Source organism: Lithobates pipiens, unplaced genomic scaffold (assembly GCF_037356315.1).
Source record: "Lithobates pipiens isolate NorthernLeopardFrog02 unplaced genomic scaffold, aLitPip1_a1.2 Scaffold_18, whole genome shotgun sequence".
NCBI lineage: Eukaryota > Metazoa > Chordata > Amphibia > Anura > Ranidae > Lithobates > Lithobates pipiens.
This window is the reverse complement of record NW_027507758.1, coordinates 646,910,447-646,925,401: the sequence shown is the minus strand read 5'-3', so window position 1 is coordinate 646,925,401 and position 14,955 is coordinate 646,910,447. Positions and strand designations below refer to the sequence as shown.

At 42.6% G+C, this 14,955-nt stretch overlaps 2 protein-coding genes across 5 annotated transcripts in view; one reads left to right on the top strand and one right to left on the bottom strand.

Moving 5' to 3' along the window:
• LOC143989546 (uncharacterized) overlaps positions 1-14,955 on the bottom strand; it is a 600,653-nt gene that overhangs the window by 379,318 nt on the left and 206,380 nt on the right. The window lies entirely within an intron of this gene.
• The window catches only part of LOC143989698 (oocyte zinc finger protein XlCOF8.4-like), a 28,632-nt gene that overhangs the window by 4,806 nt on the left and 8,871 nt on the right, over positions 1-14,955 (top strand). Inside the window, exons 1-6 of one of the 4 annotated variants that reach the window (XM_077489967.1) lie at positions 1,946-2,431; positions 4,236-4,345; positions 4,702-4,836; positions 4,938-5,035; positions 5,120-5,324; positions 5,449-5,590. In XM_077489967.1, coding sequence (XP_077346093.1) covers positions 4,250-4,345; positions 4,702-4,836; positions 4,938-5,035; positions 5,120-5,324; positions 5,449-5,590 — 676 coding nt within the window. In that variant the 5' untranslated portion in view covers positions 1,946-2,431; positions 4,236-4,249. Of the gene's footprint in view, positions 1-1,533; positions 2,432-4,235; positions 4,419-4,701; positions 4,837-4,937; positions 5,036-5,119; positions 5,325-5,448; positions 5,591-14,955 lie in introns of those variants that run through there. The other 3 variants (XM_077489968.1, XM_077489970.1, XM_077489969.1) reach the window with 3 other exon arrangements.

The following is a 14,955-nucleotide window of genomic DNA, read 5'->3' as shown; positions in this document are numbered from 1 at the left end:
GTATCTGACCATCTCCTGTACCATGCCTGCAGTCTCTGACCATCTCCTGTACCATGCCTGCAGTCTCTGACCATCTCCTGTACCATGCATGCAGTCTCTGACCATCTCCTGTACCATGCCTGCAGTCTCTGACCATCTCCTGTACCATGCCTGCAGTCTCTGACCATCTCCTGTACCATGCCTGCAGTCTCTGACCATCTCCTGTACCATGCCTGCAGTCTCTGACCATCTCCTGTACCATGCCTGCAGTCTCTGACCATCTCCTGTACCATGCCTGCAGTCTCTGACCATCTCCTGTACCATGCCTGCAGTCTCTGACCATCTCCTGTACCATGCCTGCAGTCTCTGACCATCTCCTGTACCATGCCTGCAGTCTCTGACCATCTTCTGTAATATGTCCTCAGTCTCTGACCATCTGATGTATGAAAATATTTTTTAAAAACAGTCATTTTCGGTATCGGTGCTGTTTCGGTATCGGTTTCGGTTTTCGGCCTAGTGTATTTTTCATTTTCGGTATCGGTTTCGGCACCAAAAAACCCATTCGGTGCACCACGCGTCAGGGTGGAGCCATACGACGTGCAGTGACGAGATTGGCATGTGACTGACTCCTCTGAGCCTGGATGGGAAGGGAAGATGACCCCCCACTCTGCTCCATAACATTGGAGGGCGTCAAACATCACTTCTGCCCAATGGTCTTGAAGGGGATTTTTTTTTTAATTACTTTTTTTTTGTGAGGTCTTTTGGACCCTTCCGATCTCATATTTAAGAGGACCTGTCATGCTTTTTCTTCTATTACAAGGGATGTTTACATTTCTTTGTAATAGGAATAAAAGTGACCCATTTTTTTTTTTTTTAAAGGACAATGTAAAAATAAAAAATAAAATAAATAATAATGAAAAAAATTAAAGCGCCCCGTCCCGCCGAGCTCGCACAAGCGAACGCATACATGAGTAAAACTGGTAAACTGTAGAAATTACGCTTGTAAGACCGCTGCGCAAATACTGTGTGACAGAAAGTATTTCAACAACCGCCATTTTATTCCCTAGAGTGTCTGAAAAAAAGAAAATATATATATATAATGTTTGGGGGTTATAAGTAATTTTCTAGCAAAAAAAATGATTTTACCTTGTAAACACCGAGTCTGAAAAGTGGTTAATGTGAGATCTGGGGGTGCATTTAAATGCAATAAAAAAGTTTTTAATTTTATCAGTAAAAATAAATTTCCCCATTTAGACCATTGGGGCAGAAGTGATGTTTGACGTTGCTTCCGCCATGCAGTAGCATGGAGCCAAGTGGGGACCATCTTCCCTTCACTCAGCATCCAGCCTCTAAGGGGACAGCTTCAGATTGTCTCCGCCGCGACCAACGGCTTCGGTAAGCGCCGGAGATGACGGAACATGGTGGGATTGGTGGGGCCCTCTCCTCTCCCACCCCCAATACAAAATGATATTGCGGAAAATTCACTGCTGAGACCACTTTTATCCTAAAACCGACCGCATGCCGTTCAAGAATATACTGGGGTTATAGTAGCTATCTACTGCGATAATCCCAGTATTCTACACCAAAGTAGAGCTGTATAACTACGGCGGGGGGTCGGCAAGGGGTTAAAGAAGTAGGTGCAAAGTGGAAGCAGTGGATATGCAGGGAACAGCATCTTGAGCACAAAGCACTTTATGTTGTATATGAATTTGCACATGGATCAGTTTACTTAATTTATTGATAAACAACATAACATCAGTGAAGTAGGTGTAAAGTGGAAGCAGTAGATCTGCAGAGAATATTATTTGAGCCCATAGCACTTTTAAATATGAATGTCTCCACATATTTTAGTGTATTTGTGATGATTTATTTGCACACACAATAGGACAGCACTGTGACACAATACTCTTCTAGTTGATAAAGGGAATACTTACCTTTGTTACAGCAGCAGTCCAGTATAAGTTATTTCTGTAGGTATTTGAGTTGTTACACATAGCGCAGGTTTTATTATATTTATATTGGTGACATAATTGCCCAAATCTGGGGATCAGGAGCCATTTTCACCCTTTACTCTCGGCTGGGGTTCTTTGCATCCAACAGATGTTCTACATGACTAAATCTTCAATCAATTCTACTGCAAAATCAGAGGGGCCAAAATGTCTCCCCCCCAGCAGTAATATATCTCTATCCCCCTTGGTGGGAGTGGAGATGGCCACATCTATAAGGATATAAAGTACATACACACACAGCACAAGGCCATGTTCATGCTACCAGACGTTTCTCAGGGCTGCAGTTCCTCTGATCTCCACAAGGTGGTGAGCTCTCTTCTACCCAGACAAGAAGTCTCTATGGAAGACAGGAAGTGATGTCAGGTGCAGACAGGAAGTTCCGGGTGAGAGGTGAGTCAGAAGGAAGTAGAGAGAAGACGTTGCTGGAAGAAGTAGCAGAGGAGGTAATAAGATCATATTTTCTATTTACACCCAGTAACCCCCTTTTAGTGAAGGTCAGAAGTATTAGATATTTGTATTTAGTTTTATAAAATGGGCAATCTCTAATCTGGATGCAATGTATAACACAGTCAGTTTATCTGTATAATGTGGAGTGTGAGTTCCGGGGTCCCCACAGGGGGAGGACATGAGGCTCCCTCAGTAAGAAGCACATAAATGATTGTATATTGTGTCAGGATAGAGCCAGACACCTCGGCACCACCTGAATCTGAGGGGAGGTCTCTGGCTGAATTCACAGAACACAAAGAAGGGGGTCAGTCTGGTGAGAGTCGCCTTCCATGATGGACACAGAGAGGAGCTGATGGCTGCAGACCTCACTGGAAGGTGCTTAGAACTGCTGAGTCTGATGGGTCAGTATGGACTGGGTGCTGCTCTCTGCACCCTGGACATATAGTTCTGTAGTGTCTTCACCCTGCCTGTCCTGCTTCAGATACCAGCCCCCAGCCCCTACCCCTGTGGGCTCGGATCTCTGACCTATTTTGGACTTAGCTCTGCCTGTATCTCTGTCCCGTTCTGGATGAGCAATATTCTCATTTGTCTCTGAGCTCCTTCTTGCTATTCCTCGTTCTGCATGTTGTTTCCTTGGATTGATTTTCTGTGTAGTGACCCCGGCTTCATCTCTTGGATGCTGCTTGTCCTGACCTTTATCCTGATTCCTGGATCTCCTCCTCATCTCACACCCAACATAGAGAATGGAATTTGTGATCCAGAAGGACAAATTTGACAAGACTCCCGGACCCCAAGAATCATAGTGAACACTAAACTGTCCAGATTAAATATTTTCCCACTGGAGACCATAGTGCTTAACCACTTCAGCCCCGAAAGGATTTACCCCCTTACTGACAAGGCCATTTTTTGCGATTCTGCACTGCATCACTTTAGCTGACAATTGCACGCTGTACCCAACATTGACCTTTTTTCCCCACAAATAGAGCTTTATTTTTGTGTTATTTGATCATCTCTGCGTTTGTTTATTTTTTGCGCTATAAACAAAGAGTGACACTTGAAAAAACAGAACATTAAATTAAAAATTATATTTTTGCTATAATACATATCCCAAAAATATAAAAAAAAATGTATTCCTCAGTTTAGGCCGATGTTTATTCTTCTACATATTTTTGGTAAAAAAAATCTCAACAGGCATATATTGATTTGTTTGCGCAAAAGTTATGGTGTCTACAAAATAGGGGATCAATTTAGGGAATTTGATATTTTTTTCTTGTTTTTCCTACTGATGGTGGCGATCTGCATTTTTTTAAAACAATATTTAATGGGACTGTAACATTCCGGCGAACAAATCTGACCCCATATGACACTTTTTAGGGAGCAGTGACATTATTACATTGATCAGTGCTATAAAAATGTACTGATCAATGTAAAAATGACACTGGCAGGGAAGGGGTTAACACTAGGGGGCGATCAAGGGTTAAATGTGTTCCCTCAGCACATTCTAACTGTAGGGGGGGATGGGCTACCAGTGACATGATAGAGATCACTGTTCCCAATCACTAGAAACAATAGATCTCAGACATGTCACTAGGCAGAACGGGGAATAACTTCTTTACATTCTGCCTGTTTACAAGGCAATCGCGGGTCGCCGGCAGAGATCAAATCCGCCTGACCCCCGGGCACACTCCCACAGCGTGCAGGAATGGCAATTCATGCAGGAGAGCCAACCTGCCACCGTATAACTGCGCTGGTCGGCAACTAGTTGAACATATGCTGACCTTCAATGTTATCTGTCTACAGAGAAACCTTCATAGATGATGGCACCAATGAGGATGGAGAAGGACTGGAGTCACATGACTGAGAAGATAATAAACCTCACCCTGGAGATCATTTATCTGCTGGCCGGAGAGGTGAGGAGGATTCTGGGAGATCACATGACATCGCTCTTATCTCAATTAATAAAACACAGACCTGACTGGAGAGGTGAGGAGGATTCTGGGAGGTCACATGACATCACTTTTATCTCTATTCATAAAATGCAGACCTGACTGGACCTGACCAGAGAGGTGAGGAGGATTCTGGGAGGTCACATGACATCACTCTTATCTCTATTAATAAAACACAGACCTGACTGGAGAGGTGAGAAGGATTCTGGGAGGTCACATGACATCATTCTTATCTCTATTAATAAAACACAGACCTGACTGGAGAGGTGAGGAGGATTCTGGGATTCTAACATGATAGTCTTATTGGTTCCTCAATACAGAGATTTCCTCTTCTGAAGTCAGGTGATCATATGACCATCACAGTGCCTCCATGTGACTCCCTAAAACCTGAGAGACATAACATGCAGAAGATTCTAGAAGTCACCAAGAAGATGATGGAGCTGCTGACAGGAGAGGTGAGCGGTGATGGGAATTCTGGGACATTATCCGGTAACCAGAAACAGTAGAAATAGTATCCAGAAACAATGTATTCAGTCAGTGTGTGTGTTTCCTACAGATGAATTCAGTAATGGGAACCCACCAGAGAGATGTCCCCGTCCTCTATATTTCCGGGATTCCACAGAGGAAGGTCACACCATCCCTCGCCATCATCAGGTAGATGAGGAACAATCACTGATAGTTAAAATTTATAGAGAAGCGTTTTTTTGTTACAATGAATGTTTTATTATATATTTGGAGTGGAAACCTCAGGGATGATAATATTGATATTAAAGAAGAGTATAAAGAGGAGGATGAGGAGTATGGAGTGATGGAGGAGTTTTCAGAAGGACACAAGGATGTGATGGAGCCACCAAATACCAGGAACCCACCAGAGAGATGTCCCCGTCCTCTGTATTCCTGGGATTCCACACAGGAAGATCACACCATCCCCCACTGTTACAAGGTTGGTGGGATGGAGCTTAGAAAGCAGACTCATGGAGAAAATATATGGATTTTTTTTTATGTGATATCACAATAATAAATCTTATATCTTACAGATGATATTTTCTATAATTTTCTTGATTTAGAGTGGAGATCCAATCAATATAGAATTTGAGGTTAAAGCAGAAGAAGAAGAGAGGTATGTGAGGGGTGATCAGCAGTCTATGGAGGAGGATGGAATAACGGGGACATTTATAGAGGAGGACACTCCTACAGAGATCAGCACAGGTGGGTCATTAACACCAAATACATTGCTCCACCCATACTGCTCACTGATTGGTCCAGAGTAGGACGGGGACTGGGTGATATCAGCCTGAAATACCCTGGTTCCTAGTCCTGTATTTCTCTCGAATAATCTTCCTTCTCTGTGCTGCAGACACAATTTATGTATCTAGACTGTCTTTATGGAGATTCTGGGGTTCAGCTGGCAAGAGAATGTTTATTTTACCCATAGACATTACTAGACCTAGGCACCTGGGGTATGTGTTTAGTTAGATCTCTGACAGAGCAATTACAGGGTTACATGTTCTGTTATCTGCTTGCTGTGCTGGGTGGAGGGATATATCTGTATAGTCTCAGACCTAAGTCACTGAGTGCAGTCTGAGGAGATGGGAGGCAGCGGTGTGGGACCTCTGCAACTTGTCTCATGTAAACATTTCATCTTCCACTGATTACTGAATACCAATATTATCAGTCCTGACCCTTACACTATATGCTCTATTGTACATTACATACTCCTAACCCTTTCGCTATATGCTCTATGTTGTACATTACATACTCCTGACCCCTGCACTATATACTCTGTGTTGTACATTACATTATTCTGATACTATATAGTCCTATCTGTTGTCTCTTATACAATTTGTTGTACATTACATAGTCCCGACTTCTACTCCCCCCCTCTACCCACTGCTATATATAAACATAATATATATTCTCTTTTGTTACACCAATTTCCTACCAGCTGGACATTTTATATTTGATGATTTGAGCGGAGCACAGACTTTTACATGTTGATAATAATGTGATAACATCCTCAAACTTTGAAACCTTAAACAGAAAGTGATAATGAGGGAGGAGTCAATAACCCAATGATGGTGGTCTTCAGGGTCAGTCCAGTCTTCATCTTGGTTGTTCTCCTCCCAGCCTCACTCTTTGACCTCTGGTGGGGCTTAGCCCTGCTGTTATTCATGACTAAATCATGGACCAAATAAGGAAATGCAGGACTTTTTGTGTTGGGAAGATAGCAATGAGTGATAGAGGGGGACTGAATGCTAGCCTCTTGTGGGTTGATTATGGGCCCTGGCATTTGGGGGAATGGTGTTCTTTGTGAACTGTATGCCTGGGGTCCCTTGAGGTGGTGCTACTTTAGATTCAGGTCCATGTCCCCAAGACACACATACTCTGGGGACCCTGGATATGCCATTTTGACGGGAGTCACTAATAGGGGTACAAGGTGAATGAGAAGCCCACTATGATCTGTGCTAGTCAGACTCAATGCTGTATATATGTGTGTATATATATATATATATATATATATATAATGTGTGCAATCTCATTATATTGTGCACTATTTGCTGTGATGATTGGGGTGTGACTGTATTCTATTGTCTATTGTGGCTGTCTGCCTCAACTATTATGGGATGTCTAAGTGTCTTGCTGTGAGGAAAGAGGGAGGGGGGATTCCTCCAGCATTACGGACTGTAGGTTTGTTTGTATTGGAATTTGTTCGTAAGTCGAAACACTGCTTGAAAGTGTAACTTCCTCCTGTGCAGGGATGTGGGATGTTCCGGGCACTTCTGGGGCTCTTCTGGCCATGCAGTAAATTAAGTACTGTGTGGAATGGGGCAAGATAGCTGCTCAGAAGTATCAAGGACCAGCATGGAGCACAAGCAGCTGGCATTGAGGCCATTTGTAAGTAGGAGTCGTTCATAAGTTGGGGACTGCCTGTACTTTGTGGCTTCCTATAGGAGAACTCTATACTATACTTTGTACCTTCCTGTAGGGGAACTTTATACTATACTTTTTACCTTCCTATAGGAGAACTCTATACTATACTTTGTGGCTTCCCATAGGGGAACTCTATACTATATTTTGTGGCTTCCTATAGGGGAACTGTATACTATACTTTGTAGCTTCCTATATGAGAACTCTATACTATACTTTGTAGCTTCCTATAGGAGAACTCTATACTATACTGTGTACCTTCCTATAGGGGAACTCTGAAGGGAGGAGGAGTCAGAAGTCCCAGGGAGATCCAGAAGAGGAGAATCAGGGCTGCTCTGTGCAAAACCATTACACAGAGGAGGTAAGTAGGAGTGCACCAAATGGAAATTTTGGTGTAGAAACCGAAAATGAAGGATTCACTAGGCTGAAAACTGATACAGAAAATGAGTTTTTTTTAAAAATATTTATATTTTTAATTTTCCAATCACCATGTATATATAACGATCTCTTGTATCATGCCCTCAGTCTCTAACCATCTCTTGTATAATTTCTGCAGTCTCTAACCATCTCTTTTATCATGTCCTCAGTCTCTAACCATCTCTTTTATTATGTCCTCAGTCTCTAACCATCTCTTGTATAATGTCCTCAGTCTCTGACCATCTCTTGTATCATGTCCTCAGTCTCTGACCATCTCTTGTATTATGTCCTCAGTCTCTGACCATCTCTTGTATCATGTCCTCAGTCTCTGACCATCTCTTGTATCATGTCCCCAGTCTCTAACCATCTCTTGTATCATGTCCCCAGTCTCTTAAACACACTGCTATAGTATTAGCAAAATGTCCATTCGGTGCACCTCTAGCAGACATGATACAGGAGATGGTCAGGGATTGCAGACATTATACCGAAGATGGTCAGAGACTGCAGACATGATACGGGAGATGGTCAGAGACATAGTTCAGGAGATGATCAGAGACTGCAAACATGATACAGGATATGGTCAGAGACTGTGAACATGATACAGGAGATGGTCATAGACTGCAGACATAATGCAGGAGATCAATGCAACCTCATCAGTGCCTGTCAGATGCAGCCTCACAAGGGCCTTTCAGATGCAGCCTCACCAGTGCCCGTCATGCAGCCTGCCTGTGCCCATCAGATACAGCCTCACCAATGAACGTCATGCAGCCTCACCAATGAACGTCATGCAGCCTGCCAGTCCTCGGATTAAAGCGGCAATTTCCGTGTGTCACGGAGCTGTGTTTAAATTGCCCGGGTCACAGTAACAATGTCCCGCATCCTGTGATTTCATCACAGATTTAATGTCCCACCATTGAATCAGTGTGCCATCTATCACAGGAGGCGGGACATTGTTACAGAGACCTGGAGATCGCCACTCTGTGGGAGGGAGGAGAAGGGAGGGGAGGGCAGGGGCACTCCAGGATGACCCCCCCCGCAATGGGTGGCACCATTTTCCGCTCCATTATCGGCAATATTTTCCTTTCAGCCATGTGCTTAAAACACAATATTCTGCAGTTTTTATTTGCCCGCCAAAATTTCTGTGCTTCCCTAGAGGTAAGTATGACAAGTTTGTTTAAAAAAGAAATCCAACATTTACAATGACTTTAAGGGCTCTGTGCAGAGAAGATCAGCATCTGACCCCAGAGAAGGTGGAGGATGATAGACTGGAGGTGATAGAAGGCATTACTTTTTTTTTTTTTTTTTCCAAAGGTTTTTATTGGTTTTCAGAATACATCATACAGAAGAATAATAACACACACATATATATATATATATATATATATATATATATATATATATATATATATATATATATATATATATAGAACAGGCAATCCATGTTGAGCAAGAATAATACAAACAAATTGGATATGGTTATACAGTAGATGTAGAATGGAACCTTAGGTCTAAATAAACAGTTTTAACAAGATGTTAAAATCTATGGGAGAGATTCCAAATGCAAATAAAATCAGATCGTTTAATTGTGTAGGTGTAGAGTTGTACTATGATCAACAGGTCTAAAGGTGGATTGCCCGACCGCGACAACAAAGAACGTGTCGAGGTAAGGAGAGATTGAGAAGGAGGTAAGGGGGGATGTTATAGGTTTACACCTTCTATTCTGGAGATGCGTCTCCTCGTAGAGAGGAGGGTGGGGAGAGGGACCTATGTAAAAGAGAGACGGGATAAAGAACGAGTGAGAAAGGGCAAAGAGAGGGGAGGTTGTGTCTTTAGGTAAAAGAATCAGACAGGGGTTCAGGAGATCTGCCACTCGCCGTCTACGAATTAACACCCTTTTAGGGTGGACGGATAAGGTGTCGTGTGGCAGGAAACCCAGGGGGTACTCTGTGCTAATTACGGGTATCTAAATATGTGAAGGTTAGTCAGGAGGGATTTTGAATCAGGTCGTGAAAGTCAGCAGTAGTCCGAAAGTGGATCCAAGGTGCCCATTTGGAGCTAAACTGCGTCGGAGTGTCAGCATGAATGTGGATCAGTTCTTCTATGTTTGCTATCTTGTCAACTCTACGGAGCCATTCTGCAATGGAAGGGATAGTAGGAGATTTCCAATAGATTGGGATACATTGCTTTGCTGCACTGATTAAGTGGAGTGTGAGAGATTTTCGGTAAGGCGTGCTAGAGTGGGCATCGTGATGTAACAAGAAAAGTGCTGGAGAGAAGGGTATTGTCGAGCTCGTAATTTTTTCAATGTTCCTATGTATTATCTGCCAGAAAGGACGTATGGCTGAGCAAAGCCACCACAGGTGTAGGAGGGTGCCACCCGAATTGTGACATCTCCAGCATGTATCCGGAGTCTCTGCATCCCAGGAGTGGATCATAGCAGGAGTACGGTACCAGCGGCATTGTAGTTTATATCCATTTTCCTGTGTTGATACGTTCAGCGAACCTTTATGAATATGTAGGAAGATACGTTCCCATTCTTCCTGTGAAAAGGAAGATTCCAGTTCTTTCTCCCAAGCCTTGCAAGCCAACGAAGCGCCAGGATTGTAATTTTGAAATAGAAGTGAATGAGTCGAAGAAACGAGGTGAGTCAGGGGGGTCTGTGAGGTGCAGAGTTTCTCGAAGGGAGTCAGGGATCTAGTGCAGTCACTTTGTTTATTTGTGAATTGCAGGTAATGTCTAATTTGTTGGTAGGTCCACATGGGGATTGGGGGCATTTGTAAGTTTTCTGCGATTTGTCGTGCCGTGAGCAGTCTTCCTCTGTTGTAAAAGGAGTTAATGAGAATCGGATCGTTAGTCCAATGTTTAACAAGGAAGGATTCGTGCATGCCTGGCGGGAAGAGTGGGTTCTGTTTCAGTGGAGTCATTGGTCCAGGATTAGATGAAATTTCCTTTTGAGCGCATATAGTAGAGAAGCATTGTAAAGTTGGGGCTATTAATGGATGGGATTTAGTCGAAGCGAGCATGTGTGAGCGCTGTACCCATGGAAGATGTCGAAGAGGGGAGTTCACGAACGAAGCTTCTAGAGCAATCCAATCTTTGTAAGGTGAGTGGATGTTCCAGTCAATTATCCTCGTCATATGAGTGGCTTTGTAGTAGTTACCGATGTCAGGGAGACCTATGCCACCTTTGGCTTTGGGTAGGGAGAGTTGGTGATAGCTAATTCTGGGTCTGTGCGAATTCCACAAGTAATTCGTACATGCTCGTTTGTACGATTTAAAAAAAGCTATGGGGAGTTTAATCGGGACGGCTTGTAAAAGATACAGGATGCGAGGGAGGATGTTCATTTTGAGAATAGCAGCCCTACCGAACCACGAAAAGATTGGTTTGTTCCATAGTTTTAGGTCCAACAATATCTTATGTAGGATGGGTAGGTAGTTTTTAGCGTACAGGTCGTCTAAATTTTTTGGGAGTTGTATGCCCAGATAGGTAATAGTCTCATTTGTCCAGTGAAACGGGAAGTTAAGTTTACATTGTTCGGCCAATTCATGGGGTAAAGAGATATTGAGGGCATAGGATTTACTAAAGTTAATTTTTAGGTTGGACAAGGTATTAAATGAGCCAAATGCTTTTAAAAGGGATGGAATCGTTATAAGGGGATTGGTGAGAAATAGTAAGATGTCGTCAGCGTACGCTGCGATTTTGTATTCTTTTGTTTTAGATTTAATTCCAGTGATATCTGGGTTACTTCTTAGGCTATTTAAGAAGGGTTCCAAGGTGAGAATATATAGAATGGGGGACAGGGGACATCCCTGTCTGGTCCCGTTTCGTATGGAGAAGGCGTTCGATAAGGTATTATTCACTCTGATTTTCGCTTTCGGGTTAATGTATAGGGCATCAATAAAGTGGAGAAAGCGAGGTCCTAATCCGATGGTTTTCAAAACACAGTACATGTAATCCCATGCTACCCTATCGAATGCCTTCTCCGCGTCAAGGGAAAGGAAAAAACCTTTTTGTCCAGAGGTTTTGATTAAGTGATGCAAGTTAATGGCTTTAATCGTATTGTCCCGGGCCTCACGGCCAGGGACGAATCCGACTTGATCACCAGAGATCAGTGTAGGGATAAGAGGAAGAATTCTGTTAGCAAGAATTTTAGAGAAAAGTTTCAAATCAACATTAAGTAGTGAGATAGGTCTATAATTTTCAGCTTTGGTTGGGTCTTTGTCACCCTTCGGAATTACCACTATATGGGCTTCTAGCATATCTTGATGGAGGGGAGTAGTGTCTGAAATGGAGTTGAAGGCTCTACAGAAGGGATCTAAGAGAACATCCGAAAAGGTTTTGTAATAAACCACAGGCAGTCCATCTGGGCCTGGGCTCTTTCCAGTTTTGGTCTGCTTAAGGGCGGTCTTCCATTCTAAAGGGGTAATCGGGGCCTCTAGAGAGGATATGATGTCTGGGTTTTGAATTTTGGGACAGAATTGGTGTAAAAATCCCTCCATCGTTCGTTGTCTGTGATGTTTAGCTAAGGGGGGTACGTCAGAGTTTTTAAGATTGTATAAATTAGAGTAGAAGCATTCGAATTCTTTGGCTATCTCTTCGTTCGATGTAAGTTTTTTACCTGTGGAAGTATGTAAGGAATGTACAATCATCTTCGATCGTTTGGCTTTCAAGGCTTGGGCTAGAAGATGACCACTTTTATTGCCAAACTGGTAAAAGAGTTTCTGAGAGAGCATATATTTTTTCCGGATAGATTTCCCCAATTCCTCACGAATGGAGGAACGAATTTCTTGTAAATCGTGGAGGGTCTGCTCAGCCAGCGTACATTTGCGTGCTGTCTCTAACTTTCTAAGACGCGTGAAAAGATCGGATAGGCGACGTTTCCGTTCTCTATTGATCACAGCAGAAATGGAAATGAGTTTCCCTCTGATAACAGTTTTGTGAGCTGCCCATTGAGTGACAGAAGAGGTATCTGGGGTAGTGTTTTCAGTGAAATAATCTGTGAGACATTGTTGGAGTTGAGAGGTGTGAATAGTGTCAGTCAAGATACTTGGATCCAATTTCCAGATATATGTGTGGTCATGAGTCTCAGGGAATGTCAGAGTGATTGAAATAGGGTGATGATCCGACAGGACCATAGGTTCTATAGTCGCATGTTTAAGATAGGATAGATCAGTCTGGGTTAAGAAAAGGTAGTCAAGTCTAGAGTATTTGTCGTGAGGGTTAGAATAGAAGGTGAAGTCTTTTTCGGTCGGATGAAGGGTTCTCCAAGTATCGTGGAGAAGTAGATCCTGTAGCGTCAGTCTAATTTGTTTTAGGGCCCTGTAAGGGAGAGTAGAGGAACCAGTCGATGTGTCAATCAGAGGATCTAGGGGGACATTAAAGTCGCCCCCTAGAATCAGCATACCTGATTGAAAAGTAGCCAGTTGATTCAAGATTAATTAATATTTGCTAATGTAATCGGTTTGTCGTGTACTGAGCCCTTAAGAAAGATGTACCTACCATGATCATCGATCTTGGTATCAATAATTTTTAAGGGAGTCCGCTTGGATATGAGAATGGACACACCCTTCGTTTTAGAATTCGGAGTGGTGGAGTGATAACCCTGAGGGTAGTGTAAGTTGGAGAATTTAGGCGTGGCCTCAGAGCTAAAATGGGTTTGCTGAATAAAAATGATATCAGCTTTCATAGATTTCATATGGGCCAGAAGTTGAGATCTTTTTTCGGGCGTGTTAAGACCTTTCGCATTTAGAGATACGATCTTGAGAGATCTAAATTGTGGTGTGCGTATCGAGTGCTGGGAGGGCATGATGAGCGAAATCGTAAGTGACCATCAGAGAAACAGACGGCGAGTAGCAGAAAACCTACGGGGTTGGGAAAGGGAATGCGAAGGGCAGGATACTAAACTATAGGAAAGAAAAAGAAAGAAAAAGGAAAGAAAGAAAAAAATAAAAAAAATAAAAAAGAATAAGAAGGGGGGAGGTGAGGGATCAGATACGACAATAGAGGGACTGATCAAAGGTAAGTATATTGTAGATAGTATGTGACAAGAAAAAAAAAAGAAAAGGTGGGTTTTTGGGGTGTAAATACAACTGGGGTCCGGAAGTATTTATTAGAAACTTCCCGACAGTAAATAATACCAGTAAAGGTCAGGTGGATCTCATAGAGATTCCTGTGGTGGAGAGTGTTCGGTAACCCGACGAAGATGGGATATGCTCCATGTCCCTTGAGGTCGAGAAGGGAGAAGGAGGGGTATCAGTTCGTTTGTGGCGACAAAGATATCATGAGAAGAAATATACAAACATGGAAGAAAATGGAGATATTGTTATGTAAAGGTACGGGGATTGGGTAGATTCTACAGAGAGATCATGAAGAGAGGCACTTCTGATCAGGAAGATGTACAATACAACTAGGAGGGATCGGATGTAAGTTCTTAATAACGTACTCTAGAAATTCAAACTAGAACATAAGCATGAAAACCGAAGGCAGTCTTTATAACTACTCTCGGAGCGAGTATTCAGGGTCTAGGAGCATACACACTGAGGTGCAAGTTAACTGTATATTCAATGAATGGAGTGGGATCGATTCTCCTCGCGAGGGTTGTCTCAGAGAGAACAAGTGTTCGTAGCCAGATATTCAGTGAATATACAGTGTTATGCGTTATTGAAGCATAAATCGAACGAGAAGGTTATTAAGCAAATAACATTAAACGAAAAGCTATAAAGCATGTCAAACTGAACAGATACACTCAGCATGCATCTGGTTTATCAGATATACAGAGAACCAAGAAAACTTGAGAAAAAACAGAAAAACAATATACCAGTCATTAGAAAAGGAAAAGTAAGATAGCACTGTACCATCAAAAAGGGAAAAGAAAAAGGAAAAAATTAAGGCAGGAGATGATGTCAAAGTCCAAGTGTAAGTTCACCAACTATTAGGGATCGCATCGTGGATATAGATATAGTCCAGCCAGACAGCTTACCTACAGGTTTGGCGTACAAAATCCAATGCAGTGTAGTAGGGTCTGTAGGTGGTGCGTTGAGGATGCAGGAGAACATTCGTGGTAAAAGACTCCAAACGAGTGTATCCGAGGTACATTCTAGGTCAGTAAACCGCGAAATTTCTCGTACCTCTATAGTGGTTGACGAATGAAAAAAGAAGTATAACTCTTCATAACAGTATAGGTTCTAGGTTTCTTGTGGGATCGCACTTAACTCAGTTAACCGGGAAAA